The sequence below is a fragment of the Ascidia mentula genome, chromosome 2 (genome assembly GCF_947561715.1).
Source record: "Ascidia mentula chromosome 2, kaAscMent1.1, whole genome shotgun sequence".
In the NCBI taxonomy this organism is placed as follows: Eukaryota; Metazoa; Chordata; class Ascidiacea; order Phlebobranchia; family Ascidiidae; genus Ascidia; species Ascidia mentula.
The window spans coordinates 10,102,082-10,124,251 of record NC_138567.1 but is presented as its reverse complement, the minus strand read 5'-3'; the positions used below and the strand labels follow the sequence as shown (position 1 = coordinate 10,124,251).

Here is a 22,170-nt window from a genome sequence, read left to right as displayed (position 1 = left end):
TGTACGTCATGGAAATTGAGCTTTGTATCGTTATCGACCAGACTACATTGACAACATCAATCTGATATATCATACCACAGTGGTCCAGGCTCCAAGATAACGTCCTGTGAGCCGGATTTGCAGTTTACGTTTTTGATCGGTTCTGTTATCCGCCAGACGGTTATACGATGGTTCATGGCCCACCTTTCAGTGCGACAAGCTGCTCTCCTTCGGTGTATCTTGATTCCACGTGAGGAAACCTGTATTGTGTTATTCCTGACTCGATAACCTTTCTCTTTTTTCACATCTGAGCAGTAGTTTTTTGCAGTCATATGAGTAATACATCTGAGTAGGCAACAATTCCGAATTGCGCCCATGTACTCATTACCTCAGTTACACAGAAATAAGCAATTACTAACATGCACCATATAAGAATATTGTATCATTTAAAAATTTAGCATTTGAGTACTTTTATACATTTTTTTCTATGCTGATCTGAACACAAAATCCCGGACACTTTCCGTAAAATCCTAACGATCTGGCGCAAGAAAATTGCCAACAACCGTTAATTGGTCAACGGCGAATTGAAAATTATACAATTCTTGCAAACATGAAGTTAATCCAGTTTTTAATTGCTTTGCATCGAATTTTGTTGTAATAATAAAAAACAAAACAAATTTCATCGCGCTTTAGTACGGTTTCTATTGTGATCAACATTTCACGTTGTGATGGTTCTGGATTACTGCTGAGTGCGGCGGGAATATACTTTAACCTTAATAATTCAGAAACCTAGGCATGCTTGGTTCCAAATAAACTGCTTCATGTGACGAAAAAAAACAATTTTGCGAATGTCGGATATTGAACTGGAAAACCAGCGGAAACTCGTGAATGAACGCCTGAGAAAAAACATTGCAAACTTTTCATTGAAAATTAGTCAAAATCATATCAATAGGAAATGGGCTAAACCAAAAATCAATACTTTGGGTGACTCCAAATGCACAACAAAAGCAGAACAGGCTGGATTATTACTTAGCAACCGTGAATCAGTGGAATTGGATTCTGCAATATTTCAAAGACAAAGATTGTTGTCAAAATTGCAGGACTTGAATTTATCGTGATAGTAATCAGTCGTCTTGCTATAATGTGTTTGAAAGCACATGACCCTTGTTACTCACTCTGTTAGTTTTCTGCATCTACGAACTTTTTTTCTGTCCACATAAAATGCCCCATCTGTTATTCATTATGTGTAACTTTTTTATGTGCATCTCTTTTAGCTTTGTTGTGTACAGACAAATCACATATTTATGTAAATGGTAAGTTAAACTTGCTTACTTTCCCAAATCTTAAGAAGGAAATATGTCAAGATGACTTCAATTATCAAGTTTACCCCATTGTCTGGGGCACTAAACGATGGCCCCTGCTGTTACATCTTGCAGGTGTTTTTTGTTGTCATGAAAGTCACTAAGTCGTGATCAGGTAAACATTATCTATTACTTTTCTTTCAAGGTTGATGAGTTCACATTTCTGTTGGATTGCGGTTGGGATGAAGATTTTGATTCTAAGCTAATTGAAAATATTAAAAGGTCAGTATATTTAGATAGACTACTTTTGTAAAGCTCTTGAAATAACCAAATTATTTTTTATTTGAAGACATATTATCCACATTGATGCAGTCTTGCTTTCATTTCCTGATGTTCAACATATTGGTGCTCTTCCCTACCTTGTTGGTCATTTAGGGCTGAATTGCCCCATCTATGCCACTGTGCCAGTTTACAAGATGGGTCAAATGTTCTTGTATGATTTATTTCAGGTATATATAACAATTTCTTTTTCAAAGTCAACCTAAATTATTCAACTCTTGTACTTTGCTGTAGTCACATCACAACACAGAAGAGTTTGACAAGTTCACACTGGATGATGTTGACACTGCTTTCGACAAAATTACTCAGATAAAACATAATCAAACCGTAACCCTGAAAGGTTTGAATTTTTATTGTTAAACCACAATGTATACATATATACCTTTTTAATTGGCAACAACTGTTTCGTTTGCAATGACTATTTTTACCAACCATCTACAAGTCCTGCTGGTGGGTTTGTTTCTCATATGTATACAATTGTAGACAAAGGAGAAGGACTTTCAATCACGCCGGTTCATGCGGGTCATATGATTGGAGGCACCGCCTGGAAAATAGTGAAAGATGATGAAGAAGGAGAAGTTGTCTATGCTGTGGACTTTAACCACAAGAGGGAGCGTCATCTTAATGGATGTTCCTTGTTTGACAGTGGTGTGTGTTTTTGCCAAGAATTGTGCTTGTTTAGCTCTTTGATATATAGACCCTATGTAAAGGCTGACTTTCTCTGTTGTAATTTGACTGTGTGACCGGTAAATTAGGAGGTTTTGTAAGAGAAAACTCACTAAATAGTTCTTATAATGCAAGTACAACCTATATGCAAAGGTGATTCACTAAGCGGCCGTCCCCCTCAGCTTCTCATCACAGACGCTTACAATGCGACTTACATACAAGCACGCAGAAAACTGAGAGATGAACAACTGCTAAGTATGAAAGTTATATGAGTGGAACAACCGTTTCTAAATCCTTTCGGTTGTGTTGCAGCAAAAATAATCGAAACTATGCGTGGAGATGGAAATGTTCTGATCGCAGTGGACACCGCTGGACGAGTGTTAGAACTAGCCATTCTACTGGTAAGTAAATCCATATAGCTTACGAGTACACGTACTTCAGTCAACCCATGCCCACATGCCCTGCAGGTGGCGCTGTTGCGGCAAGGCGCATTCTGCAACCGCGTTGAATTTAATCTTAACACACAAATAATGCGGTTTTGTAACAAAATACAGACGAGGCATCAGGTCCTGGGAAAATATTTCTTGTCAACAATGGTTGTTTTGATGTTTTACAGGACCAACTGTGGAGAGACACGAGGTCAGGACTATGCGCTTACTCCCTCGCCATGATAAACAATGTGACGTACAACGTGGTCGAATTTGCAAAATCAATGGTTAGTACAGGAAAGGGCTATGTAAAATTCGGCACTATTTGTTGTTTTCTCTGTTGGAGCGGCTGTAAAACGGCCAAACTAGAACACTATTTGAGACCAATATGCTGTTTTGGAGTTTTGTTATTTAAACTTGGGCCGTTACCATTTGAGCATTGGCAGACGTGGAAAAACCCTGCATTTGGTCGTTTAAATTTATGCCAAATTTACATAAACCAAGCATTTGAAGTAAGTGTAAATTGCCAAAACGATTATGTCATCTCCGGTGACGTACTTCGTTTATCGGAATCCCGAAAATCATGACTGCTCCAAACATCGGCGCGTTCGTCATATCCGGACGCTCGACTAAATACCTAACGCTCGTTGACTTCACTCACCCCTTATGCCCGTAGCAACATCTCCCGCGAAATTCGATTTTGCCTCCAGCGCAGAGCAAACTGAGTTGAGATAAATAATTCATTGTTTCACCTGAGCCAATTGATATCCATGGCCCTCGCCTGTGGCCGTCTCTCTGTTGGTTTCGCTTTTGTTCGCTCGCTGTGATGAGTTTAAGGAATAAGTTGGGTTTATTTTTGGAAGCCTCGAGTTGAACTCCGCGTGCGTTTGTCATTGGAGTTGATTTGTTCCGTGACAATCGCGGTTCGCTTGAAACAACTATTTTGAATCAAGCTCGTGCCTGTCCCAGAAGGCATTTAATTTTCCCAGACCTGGGCAAACAATATTATGCTGCTATGAAAGCGACATTTTTCCTAATCTGCGGTAAACGTTTTCTGGAATTTAATTCTGATATCTTGCGTGTGGAAAATCAAGAAAACACGCTGCATGCGACTGTTTGATGCAAGCACTGTGCAAGCGATTGACAATCAGCAAAAGCGGCAACTACATATCACATTTCATTTAACACCAAACTAAAAATACAAATTTGCATTCAGTCAGGTTTACTAAGTTTGTAGTTTCTACCGGAAAGCAATTGTGCCGGGTCATAAACGCCTCAAGTGTATTATACAGCCTATTATGTCCACGTTATGTTGACTTGCTGCGCCGCTTTTGGCAAGGTGTTTGATTGACAGCCCAAACCCTGTCACTGCCTCTATTTACGCAGCTTGGTAGGAGGTCAAACGAGTTCTTCTTGGCGTAATTATAGCGACCTGAGCGACTCGACCTGTTCTGCTTCTTAACCCGTAGATTGGCGGACACACCCATACTCAACCGCTTGCACGGGTTTTTACTGTTATTCAGGACATGTTCTCGTATCCCTTTGGCGGTAATCTATTAGCCAGTTAGCATGTTTTCCTGTAGGGAAATGGGTCATCCAATGAAATTTTAACTCGGTTTAGATTGCGATGAACGAAATGTTCCTAATCCCGATACATTATACGATTAAAGACTAAAAAAGCTTGCTAAAATATGCGCACGAAGTCCAAATGCCTTGTGCCGTTTCGGTAAACTACAAAACCTGCATACACACACACACACAACGAAGGTAGGGAACGTATGTTTAATTCATCCCAACAAAAATAGCTTTCAGGCAATGCGCGCAATGCATGGGAAGATCGCAATGCTGCAAAACAACACAGGTCGGCAACAGTTTGGTAGCAAAAACATAACATGACAGCACAAAATCAAGGATTATCCTAACACAGTAAAGGAACATGAAACAGTGACGTATATATGGAAGTGATGACAGCAAATTTTGTTAGGATTATGATTTTGATTTAAACGCTTCAGTTGTTTTTTCGTAGTTTGTTCGTGTTTCACATAATGTGTCCAGTTTTGGTATTTAGTTTCGGGTGCTACAAATCGATTGTGACGTCAGAATTGCGTCTTATCAAGGTCACAGAGCGTGAGATTCTCTCCTTTGTATCCGGCGAGGCGTCCGCCAACTTTTCCCCTGATATCTTAATTTTCTCCCGCAAGGAGCCTTTTGGGGAGAGGGTGTTGCTCCTCAGCGGTGTTGGCGGGAAGTGCATGTCGAAGTACGTGGACACGACATCCTCTTCTTCCTCCTCCGGTGGCTCCTCGTCGTCCCCGTGGACGCCACTTCCAGGAGAATCCGTCCGTGGCAGATGTGGCGAGTCTCGGCCCTCGGACGTAGCCAGATCTTCCTCCGCGATGACGTGAGGGCTTCTCGGGGACGAATCGAACACTGCATCGGGTTCTGTCTGAGGGGGGAGAGTAGATGCTGGGGAGTAGGAGGAACCGTCGGTCGACCACCCGTTCACGCTTGGCGCGTAGGAGCTTGATGCATCGGACACGCGCGCTGCTCGCCGTCTGCTTCCGCTCGCAGCAGACCGCTTTGATCGTCGACTGTTGTCCTCGGGGACAATTCCCAGTTCACCCACGCGGCTCGGAGTCGTATCCTGGCTCCGGAGTACGGATTGTTGCAGCTGGCTGAGGTGTCCCGACAGGTCAATAGGTCTCCGCATTCGCTGTTGATATTGCTGCTGGTCGTCACGCGTATCTTTTCGGGTAAAACTGAAACGTGGTCCTCGGGTTTCGTACGGAAGGGTGTCGGACTCCGTCCCAGTGCCCAGACCACTGCTGAAACTGTCGCGTGTTGTGATGGAGGAAAGTCGCATGGCACGCTGTACAAAAATGATTCAAATTAATGATGCTGTCTGAAAGTCTCAAACGACCTGTGCAAGTCTTGCACAGTGCAGTCTTTAAGTATTACGCACACTAGGACTATTTTTAGACAATGTGCGTCTTATGTTAGGTACATTAGAATCGAATCATTGTAATTTGTGAAAAGACGGTCGAGATAAAATAATGCAGTTTAACACACCGTTTTATCCTGTGTACTGCCATAAAATCCTACCTCTTTGCTGGAATTTGGCGACTTGCGGAATCTGTCCGACCGCCGATGAGGGGCCGACACGTCGCTAAAACTGCCCGAAAAATCTTCGTGGGCGCAAAAGCGGTCGTTGATGTAACCATAGTCACCACCCATAGAAATCATCTCGCGAGGCCGTCCAAAAGCACCGACGAAGTCCTGATCAAACGCTTGGCTTTCCCCAGGCAACGGGGGCGTCGGTTCGTCGTAACTGTGGTACGAGCTTGGGTTGGTTGCAACCGGTGTATGTCGTTTGGGCGTCGATTCTATCGTCCTTCTGGAGCCTGCGAGGCTTTCTTGCCTGTCCTCAGCCGGGCCTTCGCCTTGACTGTAACTCGGCAGCGTAAGAGTTAAGTCAAGTGGTTCGAATGTTTTTTCTTTCGGATTTTTCTCCACCACGGACGCATGGCGATAAGGCCGGTGTCTAGACCGCCGCTTTTGAACGTACATCCACACTGCGGCTGTGATGATAATACCCAAAAGCAGGCCAACTATTCCACATGTTGCACCAACAATGGTCAAAATGTTGTTATTTCCTGGAGGCTGCGCGGTGGTCGTTGTGGCTACTGCATGGTCCAGCGCCAAAAACGGAGTTGAACCTAGCGAAGCGTCGTGCGCCGCTCTGTCCATCGCTGCAACTTGAACCGGTTTGGTGGCCTCGAGCAAGTCCCCGAAGGTGCGCGACGGCGTCGTTTTTAATGGCGGCGAGGTTGTAAAGTTATTGCTTGACGTGGGAAGGACTTGCGTGGTCTGTGGGACGAACGTCGTAGTAGTGATGTTCGTTAACTTTGGTTCCGCCACTACCTCGTCCAGACTTGCAGTTCGAAGAAGAAGTTGTGGATCACTTGCTCTCTCTCCACTCCCGGTGCCGGCCATCCTGTCCTTCACGTATCAATTCCCACTGGAATACGACAGTTGCAGTCAGATATGCGACATGCAAACACAAACTCCTAACAATTCACAGTTCACCGTTTTATCCCGCATGGGGCCTTTTTTGCCTGCAAACAAAATAGCGCCGTGGTTAGAGAATGCCAGCCACCCCGAGGTGCGATTTAAACGCACGACATTGCGACGCCTTGATCTTCACGACGCAACAGCTACCAAACCACCTTATCTCAAGCAACGCACAGCGGGGACGACAAATCGAGGCTAATTACTTGTGTGTCTGCATCTTTCCTGCTGTTTGTTGTCTGTGGGCGCAAAACAGCTTTCAGGTCGAAGTTACCCACGCGTTTCCGTCGGATGATTATTTAAAAACGCGGCCAATCGTCTCTGGTTCACTGCCAGGTGGCTTTGTTCGCCCGCGCGATTAGCCTCGTTAAATCCATGTAATTTTGACAGCGAATCATGTTTCCCTCGCGTTAATTTGCTCTTTACGCCCGCCACACACAGGCGTTGGCCCTTGTTAACTTTCTCCAATAGACAATGGCTTCTGACGTATAAATCTACTACTGCAGGTTGTCAATTTGAGGGTTTGGACTAAGTCTATCTTCAACCTTATCTGCAACGCAGCTATTTCAATACTTGGTCTGTGTTTTTAGCGCATGAAACCCCCGGCGACCCCTTTCAGGTCGAATGCAAGTGTTGAAACACAGGTTTTGCGGCCTTTCATTCGTCAAATTGACCTCTTGCCTTCACTTGCCCCACAAGCTCCTGATCCAGATGCTTTAATGAACTCTGTCTCTTTTCTTTTGCGCTCAAATCACGAACAATCATCTTGTTCTTTTGGGATTTATTGTAAACATACCAAACTCCTCAAGATGAAAGGCTTTCAATACCGCCGGGAGTTTGAACAAAATGTTCAATCATATCACAACCGTCCGCTTTAAGCAATACTGACCCCAAGGAGAACGTGAATCACGATCGTTAGGTATATACAAGGCGATTGCCCAAATACGGAACGACTCGGTGTGTACCCATTGGCATATACACGATTTAGTCCATTCGTTTCCCGTACCGCAGACGTACAGGACAGAACAGCTGTGTTGTGACAATCGAACTTGCCGCTTCCCGCACGTCTTCGCTCATCCATTTAAGGTGGCCTACATTACTTTGACTATAGCGCAGTCACGCTCGATAAATATTTCATACGAGGGTGGCTTTATCGTAGTGAATGTAGAAGAGCTGTTTTGTGACGTGCATCACTGCTACAGTAAAGTTGGCCTTGCGGTTTCAGGCTACTATCGACGAAGCGTGACCGGCAACCATTGCGCATCAGTTCGTGATGCAACACTGACTCTTTGATTCGCATGTCACACGCTATGTAAGGCGAAAACACATGTGTTAACATAGGAGTTTGTCGCGGGTTGTAAGACAGACGTCTTTCCTTGGGAAATATTGTGCAATCAAAATGGCCGTAAACGCGTTTTTCCAGTATCGTGAATGTTTTCGTGTGTAATGGTTACGTATCGTACAACAAAAAAGAACCTTACATAGCATTTAATCAGTTGGGTAAAAAATGGCGACAACGGAAATGACGCGAAATTATGCACTGCTGTGTTTGTATAATATACTCGTGACCCCACCAGAACCTACAAATATTCCTGTTTTTTTACAAATAACAACATACTAGTTTCTCGAAAAACAAACCCTCGTACTACGAAGAGCTCGGTTCAACACCCTTACGCACCTTTTGACAACCTAACTTCGCATTTTAATCGTTTTCTTATACCCCTAATCGAGTCGATCGACCTTGTTTGGTGGCCAGTCAAGGGCAATACAAAGACGCCATTGAGAGCGCCCGAGCTTTTCCCGTCGGGTCACGAGTCCCGCAGGCAGGTCAGCCACTGCATAAACCACGTTGTCCTGCTTTAAACATGCCGCCCTACATAACACGGGCGTGCGTTTCCAACACGTTGCCGTTAATTTACGTTTCAGACACGGGGACTAGAGGCACAAGCTCTAATTGATTTGCTCCTGAACAAACGGGACATACAGGGTTCTGATGGCTGCGTATAGTAGGCTTTTGTCCAGAGTTTCCAGTTAAGGAAAACCATCTTATCGACCGAACTACGGTGCCATGATAATGATTGTCAACACTTTTGAAGTAATAGCAAGACATATTTTGCGTTCAAAAATAACAAGAAAAATTCACTAATGTTTTAGCCAAGAGCTTCTGTACTTGTCAAAAACCTTCAAGACGACATTTCAATGTCAATACGTTTTCTTATCTAAGTATACAAATCCCACTGGCCATTCTTCCTTCCCTTTTTGAACAGCATTTCCTAACAAACTGCCTGTTCTTCGATCTCACACCCAACACACACAAGCAACATCGACTTGAGTATTCCCTAACATTTCACGCACATCTTCGTTCTCGATCCATCACTTTATCGCGGCTTCACAGCGTCTTCGAGTTCTCATTACGCGCCGAGCAATCAATCCAAACGTCCTGTCATGCGCTCAGCTGCCTGACCTCAACTCCCTCCCGCTCAACAGCGAATGCGAATTGGCGACTGAGTCTGACTGCAGTGCGTCCAGCTCTTTTTCCCCTTTTTACGCGCCGCCGAACGCGCCAATACCAGCGTTGCGTGGCCTCGTGATTTTGAACGACGCTAAGTTCGTTTGTGAATCATAAAGGCGCTCCAAGCGGTCGACTCGCTGAGGGCAACAAACATATCTGGCTGCAATCTTAATCTTCCAGTCGTCACTTCACTTGACATTTCTAATTACGCTTAATCGAAGTTAAATCGACTCGACGAGGATTGGCGTACACAAACATTAGGATATCAACTCCTCCACTTATGGTTTTGGTGAATTTTGGTTGATTTGCAAAGCGTATTGTTATTCAAGGTTTCATTTGACCTTTATGCTACTTCGTCAGCATTTATACTGCGAGAACCCTACAGTAAGGAACGCGTGGTTTGTTTAATTTGTTGTTTTTGTCAGTGAACGACGTATAATGTTGGTGTAGCTATATCAAACCTTCCTAATTTTTCCCTTTCATATCAAACCCACAAGCAGCCACACACTTTTCTGTCTACGATATCTAAACCTATACAAGTCGGAATATCTGTACAATCTACACAGCCCTGGGCATTTCTTCCAGACGACAAGTTAAAACCGTAAATGGTTCGTCTTCGCATGAACTTGCGATTTATCCTGTCTCCAGGCTTGTTTTCCTGAGTTTTGACCAAAAATTACTCACTCCTTGATTAAGATATTGTTATGACAATAAACACACGACCTCACTGTCAATCACAACCCTCGACTATCCGTATTAAAAGTATCCACAATGGCGTAAGAGAAAGCCGCGTTATATAAAGTGCTGATGCGACGGGAGATAACAGACTGGCCTTTGGCAAGTAGGCGACATTTCAAAATCACTACTAAGCGCAATAAGGATTGAGAAAGGGATGGACACTGAATGCTTAGTCGACTCGATGAGCGATTACGGTCACTTTATACCACTATCGATTTCCGATACAGTTGCACACGAAGGTCCAATGTGGCGAGTTCTCTCTCTAATACTGCGAGCTTGTCTTGCTGCCAAGAAAATACGCGACTTAAAGCATCGGACTGCTAAATTTCCATCGTGCAACCTTATGTAAAGAATAGAGAAAACGTCAAAAGTGACTACAGGAATCAGCCTGCAAGTCGGTAACCGACGGATCTTTACAAATCAATACTATATTCCTAGAACTCCAAAAGGAGTTCTGATGTAAAGGAAACTCTAATTTTGGCGCACAATGTACGTGGAGATAATTTGTGCAGTGCGAAGCAGGACACGTTCCAAAAGGACAGCCTAAATGATCCTTCAGGATGTTTTCGATTTGAAAACCTGTCATAACAAGAAAAGCTTGGCGAGCTCGCCAATATTATGGCTTTTTTTGCACAAGAAAAGCTTGTTGTATTTTACTGCGGTTGACTGAAATGTTTATTATCGTAGTTTCCGTAAGTTCCTTGACAACAAAGCAGCTACTACATGACGCTGAAAACCTTATTTACTTGAAAACAACTCGCCTCCTCTGTTACAGCGCACCCGGAACTGTTTTCACTCGCTTAAATGTTAACGTCATGAAACATTTGACATTAAAGCCTCTGCAACACGAAGAAATGCGCCGCCTCGTTGTCGGTCCAGGTGCGATTCTAATACATTTTCTGGTGTCTTCCTTGCTGCTTTAGCAAGCCGAACTTGAATACTTGGAAGATAGCCCTTTTTAACACGTTTGCTGTCACGCCTGCTTTTGTATCCGCCACTTTTCCTGAGAAATAACATATTTCTGTCCCTTTCCTGTGTTTGCGTCGTGATCCCTCCATTGCTATCTCTGCATGCATCCAAACGCATGGAACTGCGCTTTGCTCGTTTACGAGCGCTGGACAAACAAGCCACCACCCACTGTTTCAGGGCCATTTGTTAAAGCCTCCCCCATCTATTCAATTCCCCATGTGTATGTGTCTAGTGGAAGTGTCGACGTAGACGCATTTTCCGACCCGCGAAATTGTTCTTCGACCGGTTTGAGGCAGCCTACCCCGGTAAATGTTGCTTAATCGATTGATGCCGACCCATGGCATTTGGGGATTGATCTGCATGCACTGGTTGGCCGCCTTTTCGATGGATAAGTTTTAGATGTAAGCACCGTGTAGCGCGCGTCACAACGTATCCGTTTCGTGTCGCTTCCCACGTTGATAGTGGAACATAAGATAAGGCCATGTTACTTTAACCACTTCCACGACGCAAGTCCAAAACGTAAAACCTTGTTAACCAATCTTCCATGCCAGCATATTGAAAACAACTCGTAACTCTCTCGGTTCGGTAAACAACACAGGCGAACCGCGAACTAGGCACGCGCGTCGCTTCAAATAACGACACAGGGTTCATCTGTTGACAGTCAGCAAGCGATTGACTTTCACACGCACGGGGCAATTACGCGGAAGCTAATTCTATTCCAACAGATTTAACGCGCGACTGCTTGCAAATTGGACTATCCCATAACGTGATGTTTGAATGGCTTCTCATGTCACAACCAAGCGTGATCCATGGCGTTTCACAACCGATGAAAATATTTTAAATGGTATAATACACCCTAAAAATAACCTTTGCATTTCTAAAGCTTTCCTTCTCTTTGTAATACTCCACAACACGTCGCATGACTACAGACTGCAATACGCGATCGTAAAGCAAACCTCATCGAACGAGATTCCTACCTTCGTGGGCGGCAATTTAAACTGTCTGAATGACCGGTATTAACAAAGCTGAACACAGCGCGTGCCCGACCGCTACGTCGTAGGGGCAATGGATTGCAATTCTAAACTCAAAACCATTCCGATTGGCGACCTTTGTGCGAGGGGCAATAAACAGGCCGACATACAGTGCCATTACATAAATATTATCGCGTCCGTTTTCACTTGGTTTTAGAGACGTTGTCACGGTGCTTGATTTGTGGACTCGTGACCAGGAAATGCTAATTAGTTTTGTTTACCGGCGTTAAACTTCGCATTTCCTCTCTACGTTGGTCAAAGTTGTTACAAACGCGGTACTAATTTGCACTTTTGTTTCTTTTGTTGAAATGTTTACAATGCTTTCTTGTATTCGCCCTATTACAGCTAACGTATGACCACTCCAAACACCAAACAAAATAATCCAGTGACGTCACTCAACTGCGTCATAATCCCTTAAAGCCATACCAAAAAGCGGCAATAAATAGACTTCTGATCTGTCCTGTTGGTCGAAAACGAATCGTCGGTCGTTCCACTTTTGGCTCATCACAATCGAATCATCCGGACAGGGGTGAGCGGTAAAACCCTTTCCCCGCTGTGAGTTCGCTGGACATCGAATTTGTCACACTCTCCGAGACGGCAGTCCGCTCAGCTGGCAGTCTGGCGGAGGTGTTCCGAGAGTAAATAAAGTCGCTTATGTGACGTAATAACTCCTATTTCCTTTTTTGATTTGCATGCAGATAATAGAGTTTGAATTCCAGTTGAACAACTTCATACCTTGCGCGAGTTATGGCATACACAAATCACCCCATCCAATCTTACTTTGACTGTTATGACCATAACCAATCCTTGACTTGCCTCAAACCGTTAGTCTTTTTGTCTTCTCTGTACAATGTCAGTAAATCTTATCCTAAACACAACCTTCAGTATTGATGTTTCAGTTGTTTTATTCCTGAACATTTAAAGCCCTCTTTCTGCTGTATCTTCATCCCTACATCACCTCCACAGCTTTATTACCTGTATTGCTGCAGCCGTTCGGCTTGATTTTCACATCTCCTTAACTCGTTAGCCGACGGATATTCTCTACAAAGCTGAACACTCAACGGTCAAAGCAACTGCGACCTTTTTAGACTCATCAGCATCCAAGTCCAACAACTCCTATGGGAATGGCGCGCCGACTGTTACGTCGACGATATTCCCGACGGCTGTCGTCTATGAAATATCCGTCCCTGAAACCTCTCATACCCTCGTATATACATAAGTATTGAAACGCACTCGAAGACAATAAGATGACCACTTTCTATTTTTGTACGGAATCCAATTACATTTCAGTTTCTCGGACCTACTTGGTCAAATCGAAGCTTTGCACTTGCAGAGAACTTGGGTTTGGTTCAACTTCAAATGTTCGTACCAGGTTGGTCTGGCGCATTAGCTGCGTTATCCCAATAATTATATGATCTATTTCTTCAAGAGACTTCCTACTTTAGGTTTTAGTAACACATTTGCATCTTAGTTCAGCGCTCCAACGCAGCTCTGTTCAAGCACCGAAATCTTTCTATAAAACATACAATAACGGAGAAAAACGACTTACGCCGTGTTTATGATCCTTCCATCATTAACCAAATCGTGGCCACCATCAACCAAATCAATACAAAGCATGGCAACCCCTTTTCCGTTATACTCAGCTACCAAACGTCCGTTTGTCTCGAACTTGGCTTTTTCTCAGCTGTTCGAACCTTTCGGCCGTTCCACGTTGTCAAAACAAGTAAGAGCGCGAGCCCCGACAACCTGGGATGTCGGCCCGTGGCCTCGTGCCACTTGTACGCCAACACAATCGAACTCGACTCGCGATACTTGCGTGCCGCATCGGGCCTCAATTATGTTTGTATTTCCCCAACCGCGGTCTGAGACTTCAGCTGATGGGAAGTTGATTTCGCTGCTCGGGAGCGAGTAGCGATGCTGGCGAATGGCAACCGCTCTCGTGGGATAGAAAGTCGAGAATCTCAGCTGCTTTGGTTGCATCCGATCCGACGTGGCTGTGACGCAATTTGCATTTGGGAGATTATTGGCCGATCTATATGAGTTGCACTGCCATATTTACCACCACTATAAGCAATGGTGGCAAGTTTCGGTGTGACGTCGAAATTAGCGCCAGTCGTGTGCACACCAAACTATATTGTGAATGAATGTTGGGAAACGTCCGAATCACATGAACGAATAAATTGTGGGCTTGGCCTTCTACTACGCTCCTGATGTCCTGATAATGTCACACAAATCATTTAGACGTGATTGCTAATGGAAGAATATATATGGGTCGGGTGTACAATCTGTGTACCTTAAACCGCCGAACGCCTGCCTTCGAGTATACATTTTTTTTGCTTTCAGGAAAGAAATCCGTACAGCACTGTATGTGTATATATGTTGACGTAAAACGCGTTTTTTTAAACACCCGCAGTGCCTTTGAGACTTAACTCGCATCGAGCACTTGTTTTCAATTTGTGCGCCGTAATCCCTCGCGTCGTACGAACACAATCCTATCGAATTCCGGCGTCCATTTGCGCGAGATTGAAATCGTTCTTTTTGTGGTCGCCCTGGGAGAAATCCCACCCTGGTCGGTTGTGATTCCTGGCACGTTGGTCGTGAATCATCGGCGCGCGTTGAAATTACTTTCTTGAGGCGTGTCTGGCCTGTTTGTTAACTTTGCCGTGGACTTTGTAATCCGGGTCGCACGTTTGTATAAACTTTGCCTGTGAAAAACCCGTATCAAAATCCACGAACTAGATTTATTTCAAGATGGCGCATGCAACACTTAAGCTGAATATTATCTTTCGTCCTTGTAACAACTTTTTATACATGAAACCCACACTTTCATGTATTAGCGGTTGCTTGGTCATGGTGTTTTCCACTTTGGTTCCTCTCCGATGGTTTGGACCTTGTTTGGTACCAAACGGATGTCGGCGAGTCACCACAATGTTGTGAATTATTCGCCTGGCTATTTAGCTGCCAGTGACGTCATAGGACACCAAGCTGCACTGATGAGACCTAACATACACTTTTTCACAAAGCGAAATGTGGACTCGCGTGCCCATAACATTATCTGCAAATTTGCGAGTCAACCAAAAAAAACATTGGTAAACATGTAGTCATTTTCCCAATAGCAGACGTTGAAACCCCGGTATTTTACAACCAACACTCGGCCGCAAGCAACTAACACCTGCATTGGAATGTATGTGGTATAGGTGAACTTTATGTGTCGAGTTTGGGTGGCACGCAAGGACTTCACGCTCCCCCGCCCACGCTTGCTGCCCAAGTCGCTGAAATTTGCTATTTTCGCACTTCATGACGCGGTTGTCAAAGTGCACGAGAAAGCGTGCAATGTGCGGCTACGGTCGGCGCCAATCGTGCATAAGTTTGCAAATGCATTTGTCGAGTGTCCAGCATGAAAGGTCCAGGATCTTAATATATATGAACTTTTCCACTTAAGTTAAGGAACGCTGGGAACATTATTCGTCATAAAACTGTAACACCTTGCAGTTTTTTTCTTATACAATGTAAGTTCACACTTTTAGCCTCAGCAACCGCTTCTGTCATTTTACTTTCCATGTGCATGAAATTAGCGCTGGCAAGTGATGACACATTCCGTATACAAAATACACAACTTTACACAACCAAACATTCGTCAGCTTTAATTTCTTATTCACCATCGTGGCTGGGCGATTATGATATCTTAGCAACCTTTTCATTAGATAAAGAAATACATTCGATGCATTGTCCGATCCATGATCACTGCGATTTGGGATTATATGGAACGGCCGACTTGACAGAGATAAAAAACGAATCCATTTTCGATTTTAGTTTAGTTCAAGCTGACGAAATGCGACGTGGTGCGGGTCGTGGTGCTTACCGCATGCGCCATATGTTTGCTCTCGTGTTCCTCTGTAGAAAAGCGAATTGACGATTACGTAATGCTCGAAGCCATATGTCGTGCGATTTATTGCAGTCGATGTAAAACCGGGCGTCGGGTGTCAGCCCGATAAACGAAAACCCACAACAAAATACGCTGATGCTAACCTCGACCAGAAAGCAACAGAGCATGGAAAAGGTGCGTTTCTACGTTTGAAACCAGGGCGTTCGTGGTCCATGCTTTTCGCCGCGATTACGCGTAAAATAGTTCCTTACAGAAATATAATGTCCTAGTCCTTTATGATACGAATGGTATTTCTTTATGCGTTAAGTAAATTGAGCCACAATGTTGAATTGAACTCAACAAAAGTGACATATTTTTGGCATCATTACCCTCAGTTATTTTACCATTATTGGCCTACATCTCATTTAAATTTTATTTAAGCAACATGTTTCATGTAAACCTTCAGGTTGAATGGATGAGCGATAAAATAATCAATTCGTTCACCGACCAACGAAACAACCCATTCCAGTTTAAACATCTCAAGTTGTGCCACAACCTTGGAGACCTCGCTCAAGTTCCCCAGCCTAAGGTAACACCCTGAAATAAGCGAACCCATAAGATTAGTATTCCAAGTGATCGCCGCCGCTTATACATTCCCATTTATGCAAGTCTAATGTTAAACTAAAACTAATCACCAAACCACGCATTTAACTGTTTTTGTAGTCGCGGGTTACGTGCGTACGTATTCCCTATTTAGGTCATTATTAACAGCAGTTTCCACTATATTTCTGTAATGTTGCAACATTCCACGACGTCATTACTACGTCAAGCAGTTGGTGAAACAATTCAAATAATTGCTTTCTGAGATTTCTCGCATGAGAACAACTCCCTTTCCACTGCAACGCACCACCAACCCCGTAACATTTGTTTTTGCGGCTGAGCAGTGTGTTCTGGCAAGCACAGTCGACATGCAGAGCGGGTTTTCCCGACAACTGTTCGTGCGGTGGTGTTCCGACCCCCGCAATGCTGTTATAGTTACCGGTCGAACCCCCAAAGGAACACTTGCCCGAACCCTCATCGACGACCCGGGTATTTCCCACATCAACCTGGAGGTAACCGTGATACAAGACTATTATATTTAGTTGAAATATGGCATATTAGTTTTAGGATTTGATGGAAGTTTGTTAAATGTTTGTCGTGCTTTTGCACCACACAACAAAACAAAGTACTCTATTTTATCTTTGTCCAAAGCAACTCTGTTCCGGCCAGAGTTAAGTGAGACATCACTGTTCAGCAAACTGTTGTTGAACGTATTTTTTTGTGTCATTTTGTCAGTTTTCAAGCTGAGACATTATTGTGCAACATGTAATTCACCGAGAAAATTTCATTCCATTCATGCTTGTATTTTGCCCAGGGTTGGTTTTCTGATTGCCGCAGGAATTGGTTTATCAACAACCATAATATATACTTAATATATACGCAGATTCACAAACGCGTGCCACTGATTGGCGAAGAACTTGACCAGTACGAGCGTCAGAGAGCAGTGAAACGTGCTATGGAAGTTAAACCGTAAGCATACATAACACAGATAATAGAAAAATCCGCTTTACGCTTTGGTACCCGTAAAAATAATACAACTGGTTGCTTCGGGAGGCCGCGGTCTTGTAATAGATATACCTTTCCACTGTCCGTGTATTGCATCCCGTTCATCCACGTTGTCACATTTAGAAGGAAAGTTGTGGACTTGACCTCGTCTATCCCTTCGTTAATTTAACGACGGCAGTAAATGCGCTTTATAGCCAGGGTCGCAAGGGCGACAACGACTCTGCAAACATTTCCTCATAAACCTTGCGACCGGCAATAATTTCTGTCCAGGGGATCGCTCTATGATGGATCTTCGTCGTTAAAATCCTTATTGGTATGGCGCTTGCAACGTGAATCGGTCTAAATTGCCCGAAAGTCCTTTACAGTTAACACTTCTATAAAATAGGCATCGAATACCAGTGATCGCTTGTGAGCCGTCAACCAGATTGATTTTTTATTTGCAGCCGTGTGTAACGGTTGTACATTACATGAATACAATCATGAAGGTGTTATTGCTTCACCAATTTCAGTAAACTTGAAATTCTTACCATCACTATTTATATAAAATCAAGCTGTTCGTTCTCGCCCCTACCTATATATATATATATGCTGTACCTGCTGGGTTGCTTGTAACTTACCGCGCTAAATTAATTACTTCAAATTTTATTATTGACGAAAAACATATCTCATCACGCCTCCTGTGTGGATAATCTTGTGCAGGTTCGAGGACGAATCGAGCGACGAAAGTGACAACGAAGACACGAATAAAACCGGACAAGTTCAACACGATTACCTGGTGACAAACGAGGTGGGAAGCATAAAAACATTGTACGGCTATGTTCACTCTAAACCTGTTACATTTTCGCCCCTTACAGCCGGCCAAGAAGGGAGGTGGGTTTTTCAAGCAGGCCAAGAAGACTTTTCCTATGTTTCCCTTTGTTGAACAGCGCCTCAAGTGGGACGAATACGGCGAGTTCATCAAGTAAGTTAGGTTGCCACCTTGTGGCCAATATTTTGCTTGAAACTCCGTTTCCGCAAAAAAAGAAATACAAGACAAATATTTTTATCATAGAACATCATAAACACATAAAAGGCAATGAAATACTCAATCTCTATGTGATGCTACGTACAAAAGTATTTTTATCGGTCGAGTTACCGAATCACACATAAATATTGTGTTGTGCTTTTCACAGCCCGGATGATTACAGATTGAACGAAATCGCGATGCTCGAGGAAGAAGTTGAAGCTGCAAAACCGAAAAAATCAGCAAGTGTTGATGAACCCCGAGAAGGCAAGTGACGTAGCTGCTTAAGGTTGAGTTAGTTGCAAGTGTGACGTAAATTATGAAAGGCACAGAAATCCATCAAAATAGTAACTTGGTTGACATTGTTGACAATTTTATGTCACTTTTAACCATTTTTACAACGACAAAAAATTAAAACCACACCAAAACGTCACCAACAACACAAAAGTTTTTGTCGAATTGTCGCCGGGTGATATCCTCACTAACTGGGGCTCACGTTTTCCTGTACAAACTATATTGTCGTCAAAACCTTCTTCCGCGCACAGGTGAACCTCAGGAAGAAACTCCCACCAAGTGTGTGAGTGAAACGCTTGCACTCGAAGTAAAATGCAGCGTCTCATTCATCGACTTCGAGGGTAGATCGGACGGGGAGTCGATGTTGAAGATCGTGCAACAAATCAAACCGCGCGAGGTCATTCTGGTCCGCGGTGAACCTCGACCAACCAAGAAGTTCGCCGACTCCATCAGCAGGTAAAGCTTTCTCGTCTAAGGTGCTTGGATCGTTCATGAGAATATGTATTGATCTGGGGATAATCACTTGGGTGTTATGGTGTTTGGAGACTTGTGCAATGCTGTCATTTCCTAAATAAAAACAGTTTTGTGGTTCTGATTTAATCAAAAAACAAACAGAATTTAAGAACAAATAACATTCGCTTTCAAAGTAGAGAAAAAAAAGGTGGAGAAAAAAAGGTCAATCATGAAACGTTTTCCTGCATTTCGTTCCAAAGTCGTGCTCCAAATGACGTCATACCTCTACTTTTGCAGGTTGTTGAACGCTGGCGGAGGTTCTGGGTCGCAAGTTGAAATTTTCACACCAGCAGTGAACGAGGTTGTGGACACCACGAAAGAACGCCACATTTACCAGGTACCTTCGCCGGACCTGTAATTTTTAACACAAAGAAATTTGTGCTATGAACATCATCAAGGACATTCAATTACCTCTGACGCTGATCCTGATATAAGCGTCATAGCTTTCGGTTCACTATCCCATTCACGGAAGTGCAAATTTTAACAATGCTTCGTAGCCAATATCCCACCAGTAATACTTTGTCGCCACCAAGAGTATTATTATCAACAGCAATCTTATTATCAACCCCGCTCAACCTGCACTTTCCTTTACAATTCAATAACGTTCCGTTTACTTTGCAACGCTATATCCTGTTTTACATTGCAATAAAAGATCGGCCGATTCGTTGCAGGTCAAGCTGAAGGATTCTCTTGTTGGTTCCCTAAGGTTTTCGTCTGCAAAAGACGCCGAGATATGTTGGTTGGATGCCAGGGTGGATTACAGCGAGGTTGTGAGAGATTCGGCCCAAGTACTTTCCGCTACACAGGTCTGTTTTATAGCCTTCTGGTCTTTAAAGAGAGTTTTGACTAACATGAAATATGTTCCCCTGGCGCAATTAATCGTTTACATTTATTTATCGACCTTTCGCCTGTTATTCAACTAAACTTCATCATGGTTTGGACTTGTGTTTTATATACTATGGTTCTATGCGTTTTCAAACTGCGAATTTTATAATGGCGGATTTACTCATGTAACGCATTGTCCAGATAGAGGAGAGCAAAGAAGCTTCAAAGCAATTGCGTTTGTCCTTGGATGACGAGGAAGAAATGGATGTTGACGCCGTTGTTACGACAACGGGAAAGGGTAAAACAAGCTTTACAATTCTGTTGTAGTTCGAATAACCATGGTTTATCAATTTGTTCAGTCGCGAAGACCGACGCCACACCCCTGGATCTTCCAGAATCCGATTACAAAAACGCGACACCTTGTCTGGGCCCGTTAAACTTGGAAGAGGTAGTGTTTTAATTTTGAATATAATTCTAGCAGTGGTTCTCGAACTATTTTGCGTGTGACGAACTAGAAAAGATGCAAGCTGTCTTAACTTGTTACTTGCCTGCATTTCCCCCCCAAAAGCCACCGTTTTCTTTGTCTAAATTGTTCCGCGACGCCCATGGAAACTCGCGACAAACGGTTTGACAACCACTGGAGTGGAGTAACATATTTTTAGCCAGGGTTTGTGTTGGTATTGTATTGTAAACTGACCATGTACACAAGAATACCACATCCCCTTACAAAATGTATTATTGTTACTTTATTTAACCCATTACCAACAACATGAATCGTTTTAGACTCCCGGTCATCAAATCTGTTTCGTCAACGAACTTCGTCTCTCAGACTTTAAACAAGTGTTGGTAAAGGAGGGAATTCAAGCGGAGTTTATAGGCGGTGTGCTTGTGTGCAACAACAGTGTGGCCATTCGAAGGGTAATGATGTTTTCCTCGATTCTAACCTTTTATTAGATTAGGACATTATATTTTACCCCAGTTAGATAACAACAAAATCACCAAAAATCACAAATTTGAAATAAACTTTGGATTGTCTTTGGTTGTTCGTGGGGCATTTACTTGTCACATTCGAAACACGCTAACATTTCGTCGCCGAAACTTCTAAACGCACCAACATTACACATTAACATCCTGTTGCCTGAACTAACAAAAGTACAAAAGGAGCTTTCTCTTCGTAGAACCAACAGGGCCTCATTGACATGGAAGGCTGCCTTACAGAGGATTACTACATCATCAGAGACTTATTGTACCAGCAGTACGCCGTCGTATAACCGCGCGACCCCACACGCCTTTTTCGTTGGCTTTTTTTGCTTCAAGCAAGGCATGGAAGCCACACCTGTATAGGAGATACGGGTGTGATGTGGCACTTTAGAATGCCTTCGTTGTATTTTGGCACACGTGGCCACCAAATAAATGACGAATGTTTCAGTGTGTTTTTTGTTGGCTATGATGCAGTTGGTTTCACAAGTAATGTATGTAAGTAAGTTTCAAGTTTTCGAAAGTCAAGTATGGGTGGTCGCAATGAGTTCATGTTAGAATAGGTAGAAAAAGTCCCATTATTTGGCTATAGTTTCGTTACTTTAACTAAAGTTGCCCGAGAGTAGCCAAAGACAATTGGGCACGAAGAAAAAGGAATGCATTTTGTGCGGATACATTCATTGCACGAAGTCGTAAACTGTTTACAGCTATCAAGCTAGTCAGTCACTAGCCCTCGGGTTTGCCAATGCATCGAATTATATTTGCCAGCATTTTACTCCACTTCTCAACAAAATATAAGCTTTTTGTAGTGAAGAACAACAGCCGCGCGATCGAAGCAGAGAGCGTTACGCATTACTTGTGGTGATGAGGTAAAAGGTTTTTGAACGTTGACGAGAGCAGCATCGACAGACAGATAACTGACCGTTGTTCGTGTTCTTGTGAAACGTGGTTGAATGTACAACCACCGCTCAAATTTAGTGTAAACAAGATCATTTGTTGCGGGATTAGTTCTTTGAATGTAAATTTGCTGTAAATGTTGGTGACGTGTTAGATGTG

At 43.4% G+C, this 22,170-nt stretch overlaps 2 protein-coding genes across 2 annotated transcripts; one reads left to right on the top strand and one right to left on the bottom strand.

The window, feature by feature from the left end:
- The first annotated feature begins 1,257 nt into the window (after positions 1–1,257).
- LOC145890661 (cleavage and polyadenylation specificity factor subunit 2-like) lies at positions 1,258–21,569 on the top strand. Its single transcript, XM_082981789.1, has 21 exons — positions 1,258–1,415; positions 1,486–1,562; positions 1,630–1,789; positions 1,854–1,959; positions 2,103–2,267; positions 2,439–2,540; positions 2,598–2,686; positions 2,902–3,000; positions 16,363–16,485; positions 16,841–17,008; positions 17,380–17,465; positions 18,201–18,288; positions 18,356–18,462; positions 18,674–18,771; positions 19,050–19,254; positions 19,549–19,648; positions 19,983–20,117; positions 20,338–20,434; positions 20,496–20,584; positions 20,920–21,054; positions 21,315–21,569. Exons 1-21 carry the CDS (start codon positions 1,344–1,346, stop codon positions 21,405–21,407), a joined length of 2,394 nt encoding a protein of 797 aa, XP_082837915.1. The 5' UTR covers positions 1,258–1,343; the 3' UTR covers positions 21,408–21,569.
- LOC145889226 (uncharacterized) lies at positions 4,477–6,824 on the bottom strand. The gene is made up of 2 exons (XM_082980128.1): positions 5,816–6,824; positions 4,477–5,582 (listed from the first exon to the last, which is right to left on the bottom strand). Exons 1-2 carry the CDS (start codon positions 6,704–6,706, stop codon positions 4,791–4,793), a joined length of 1,683 nt encoding a protein of 560 aa, XP_082836254.1. The 5' UTR covers positions 6,707–6,824; the 3' UTR covers positions 4,477–4,790.
- Positions 21,570–22,170: the final 601 nt, after the last annotated feature.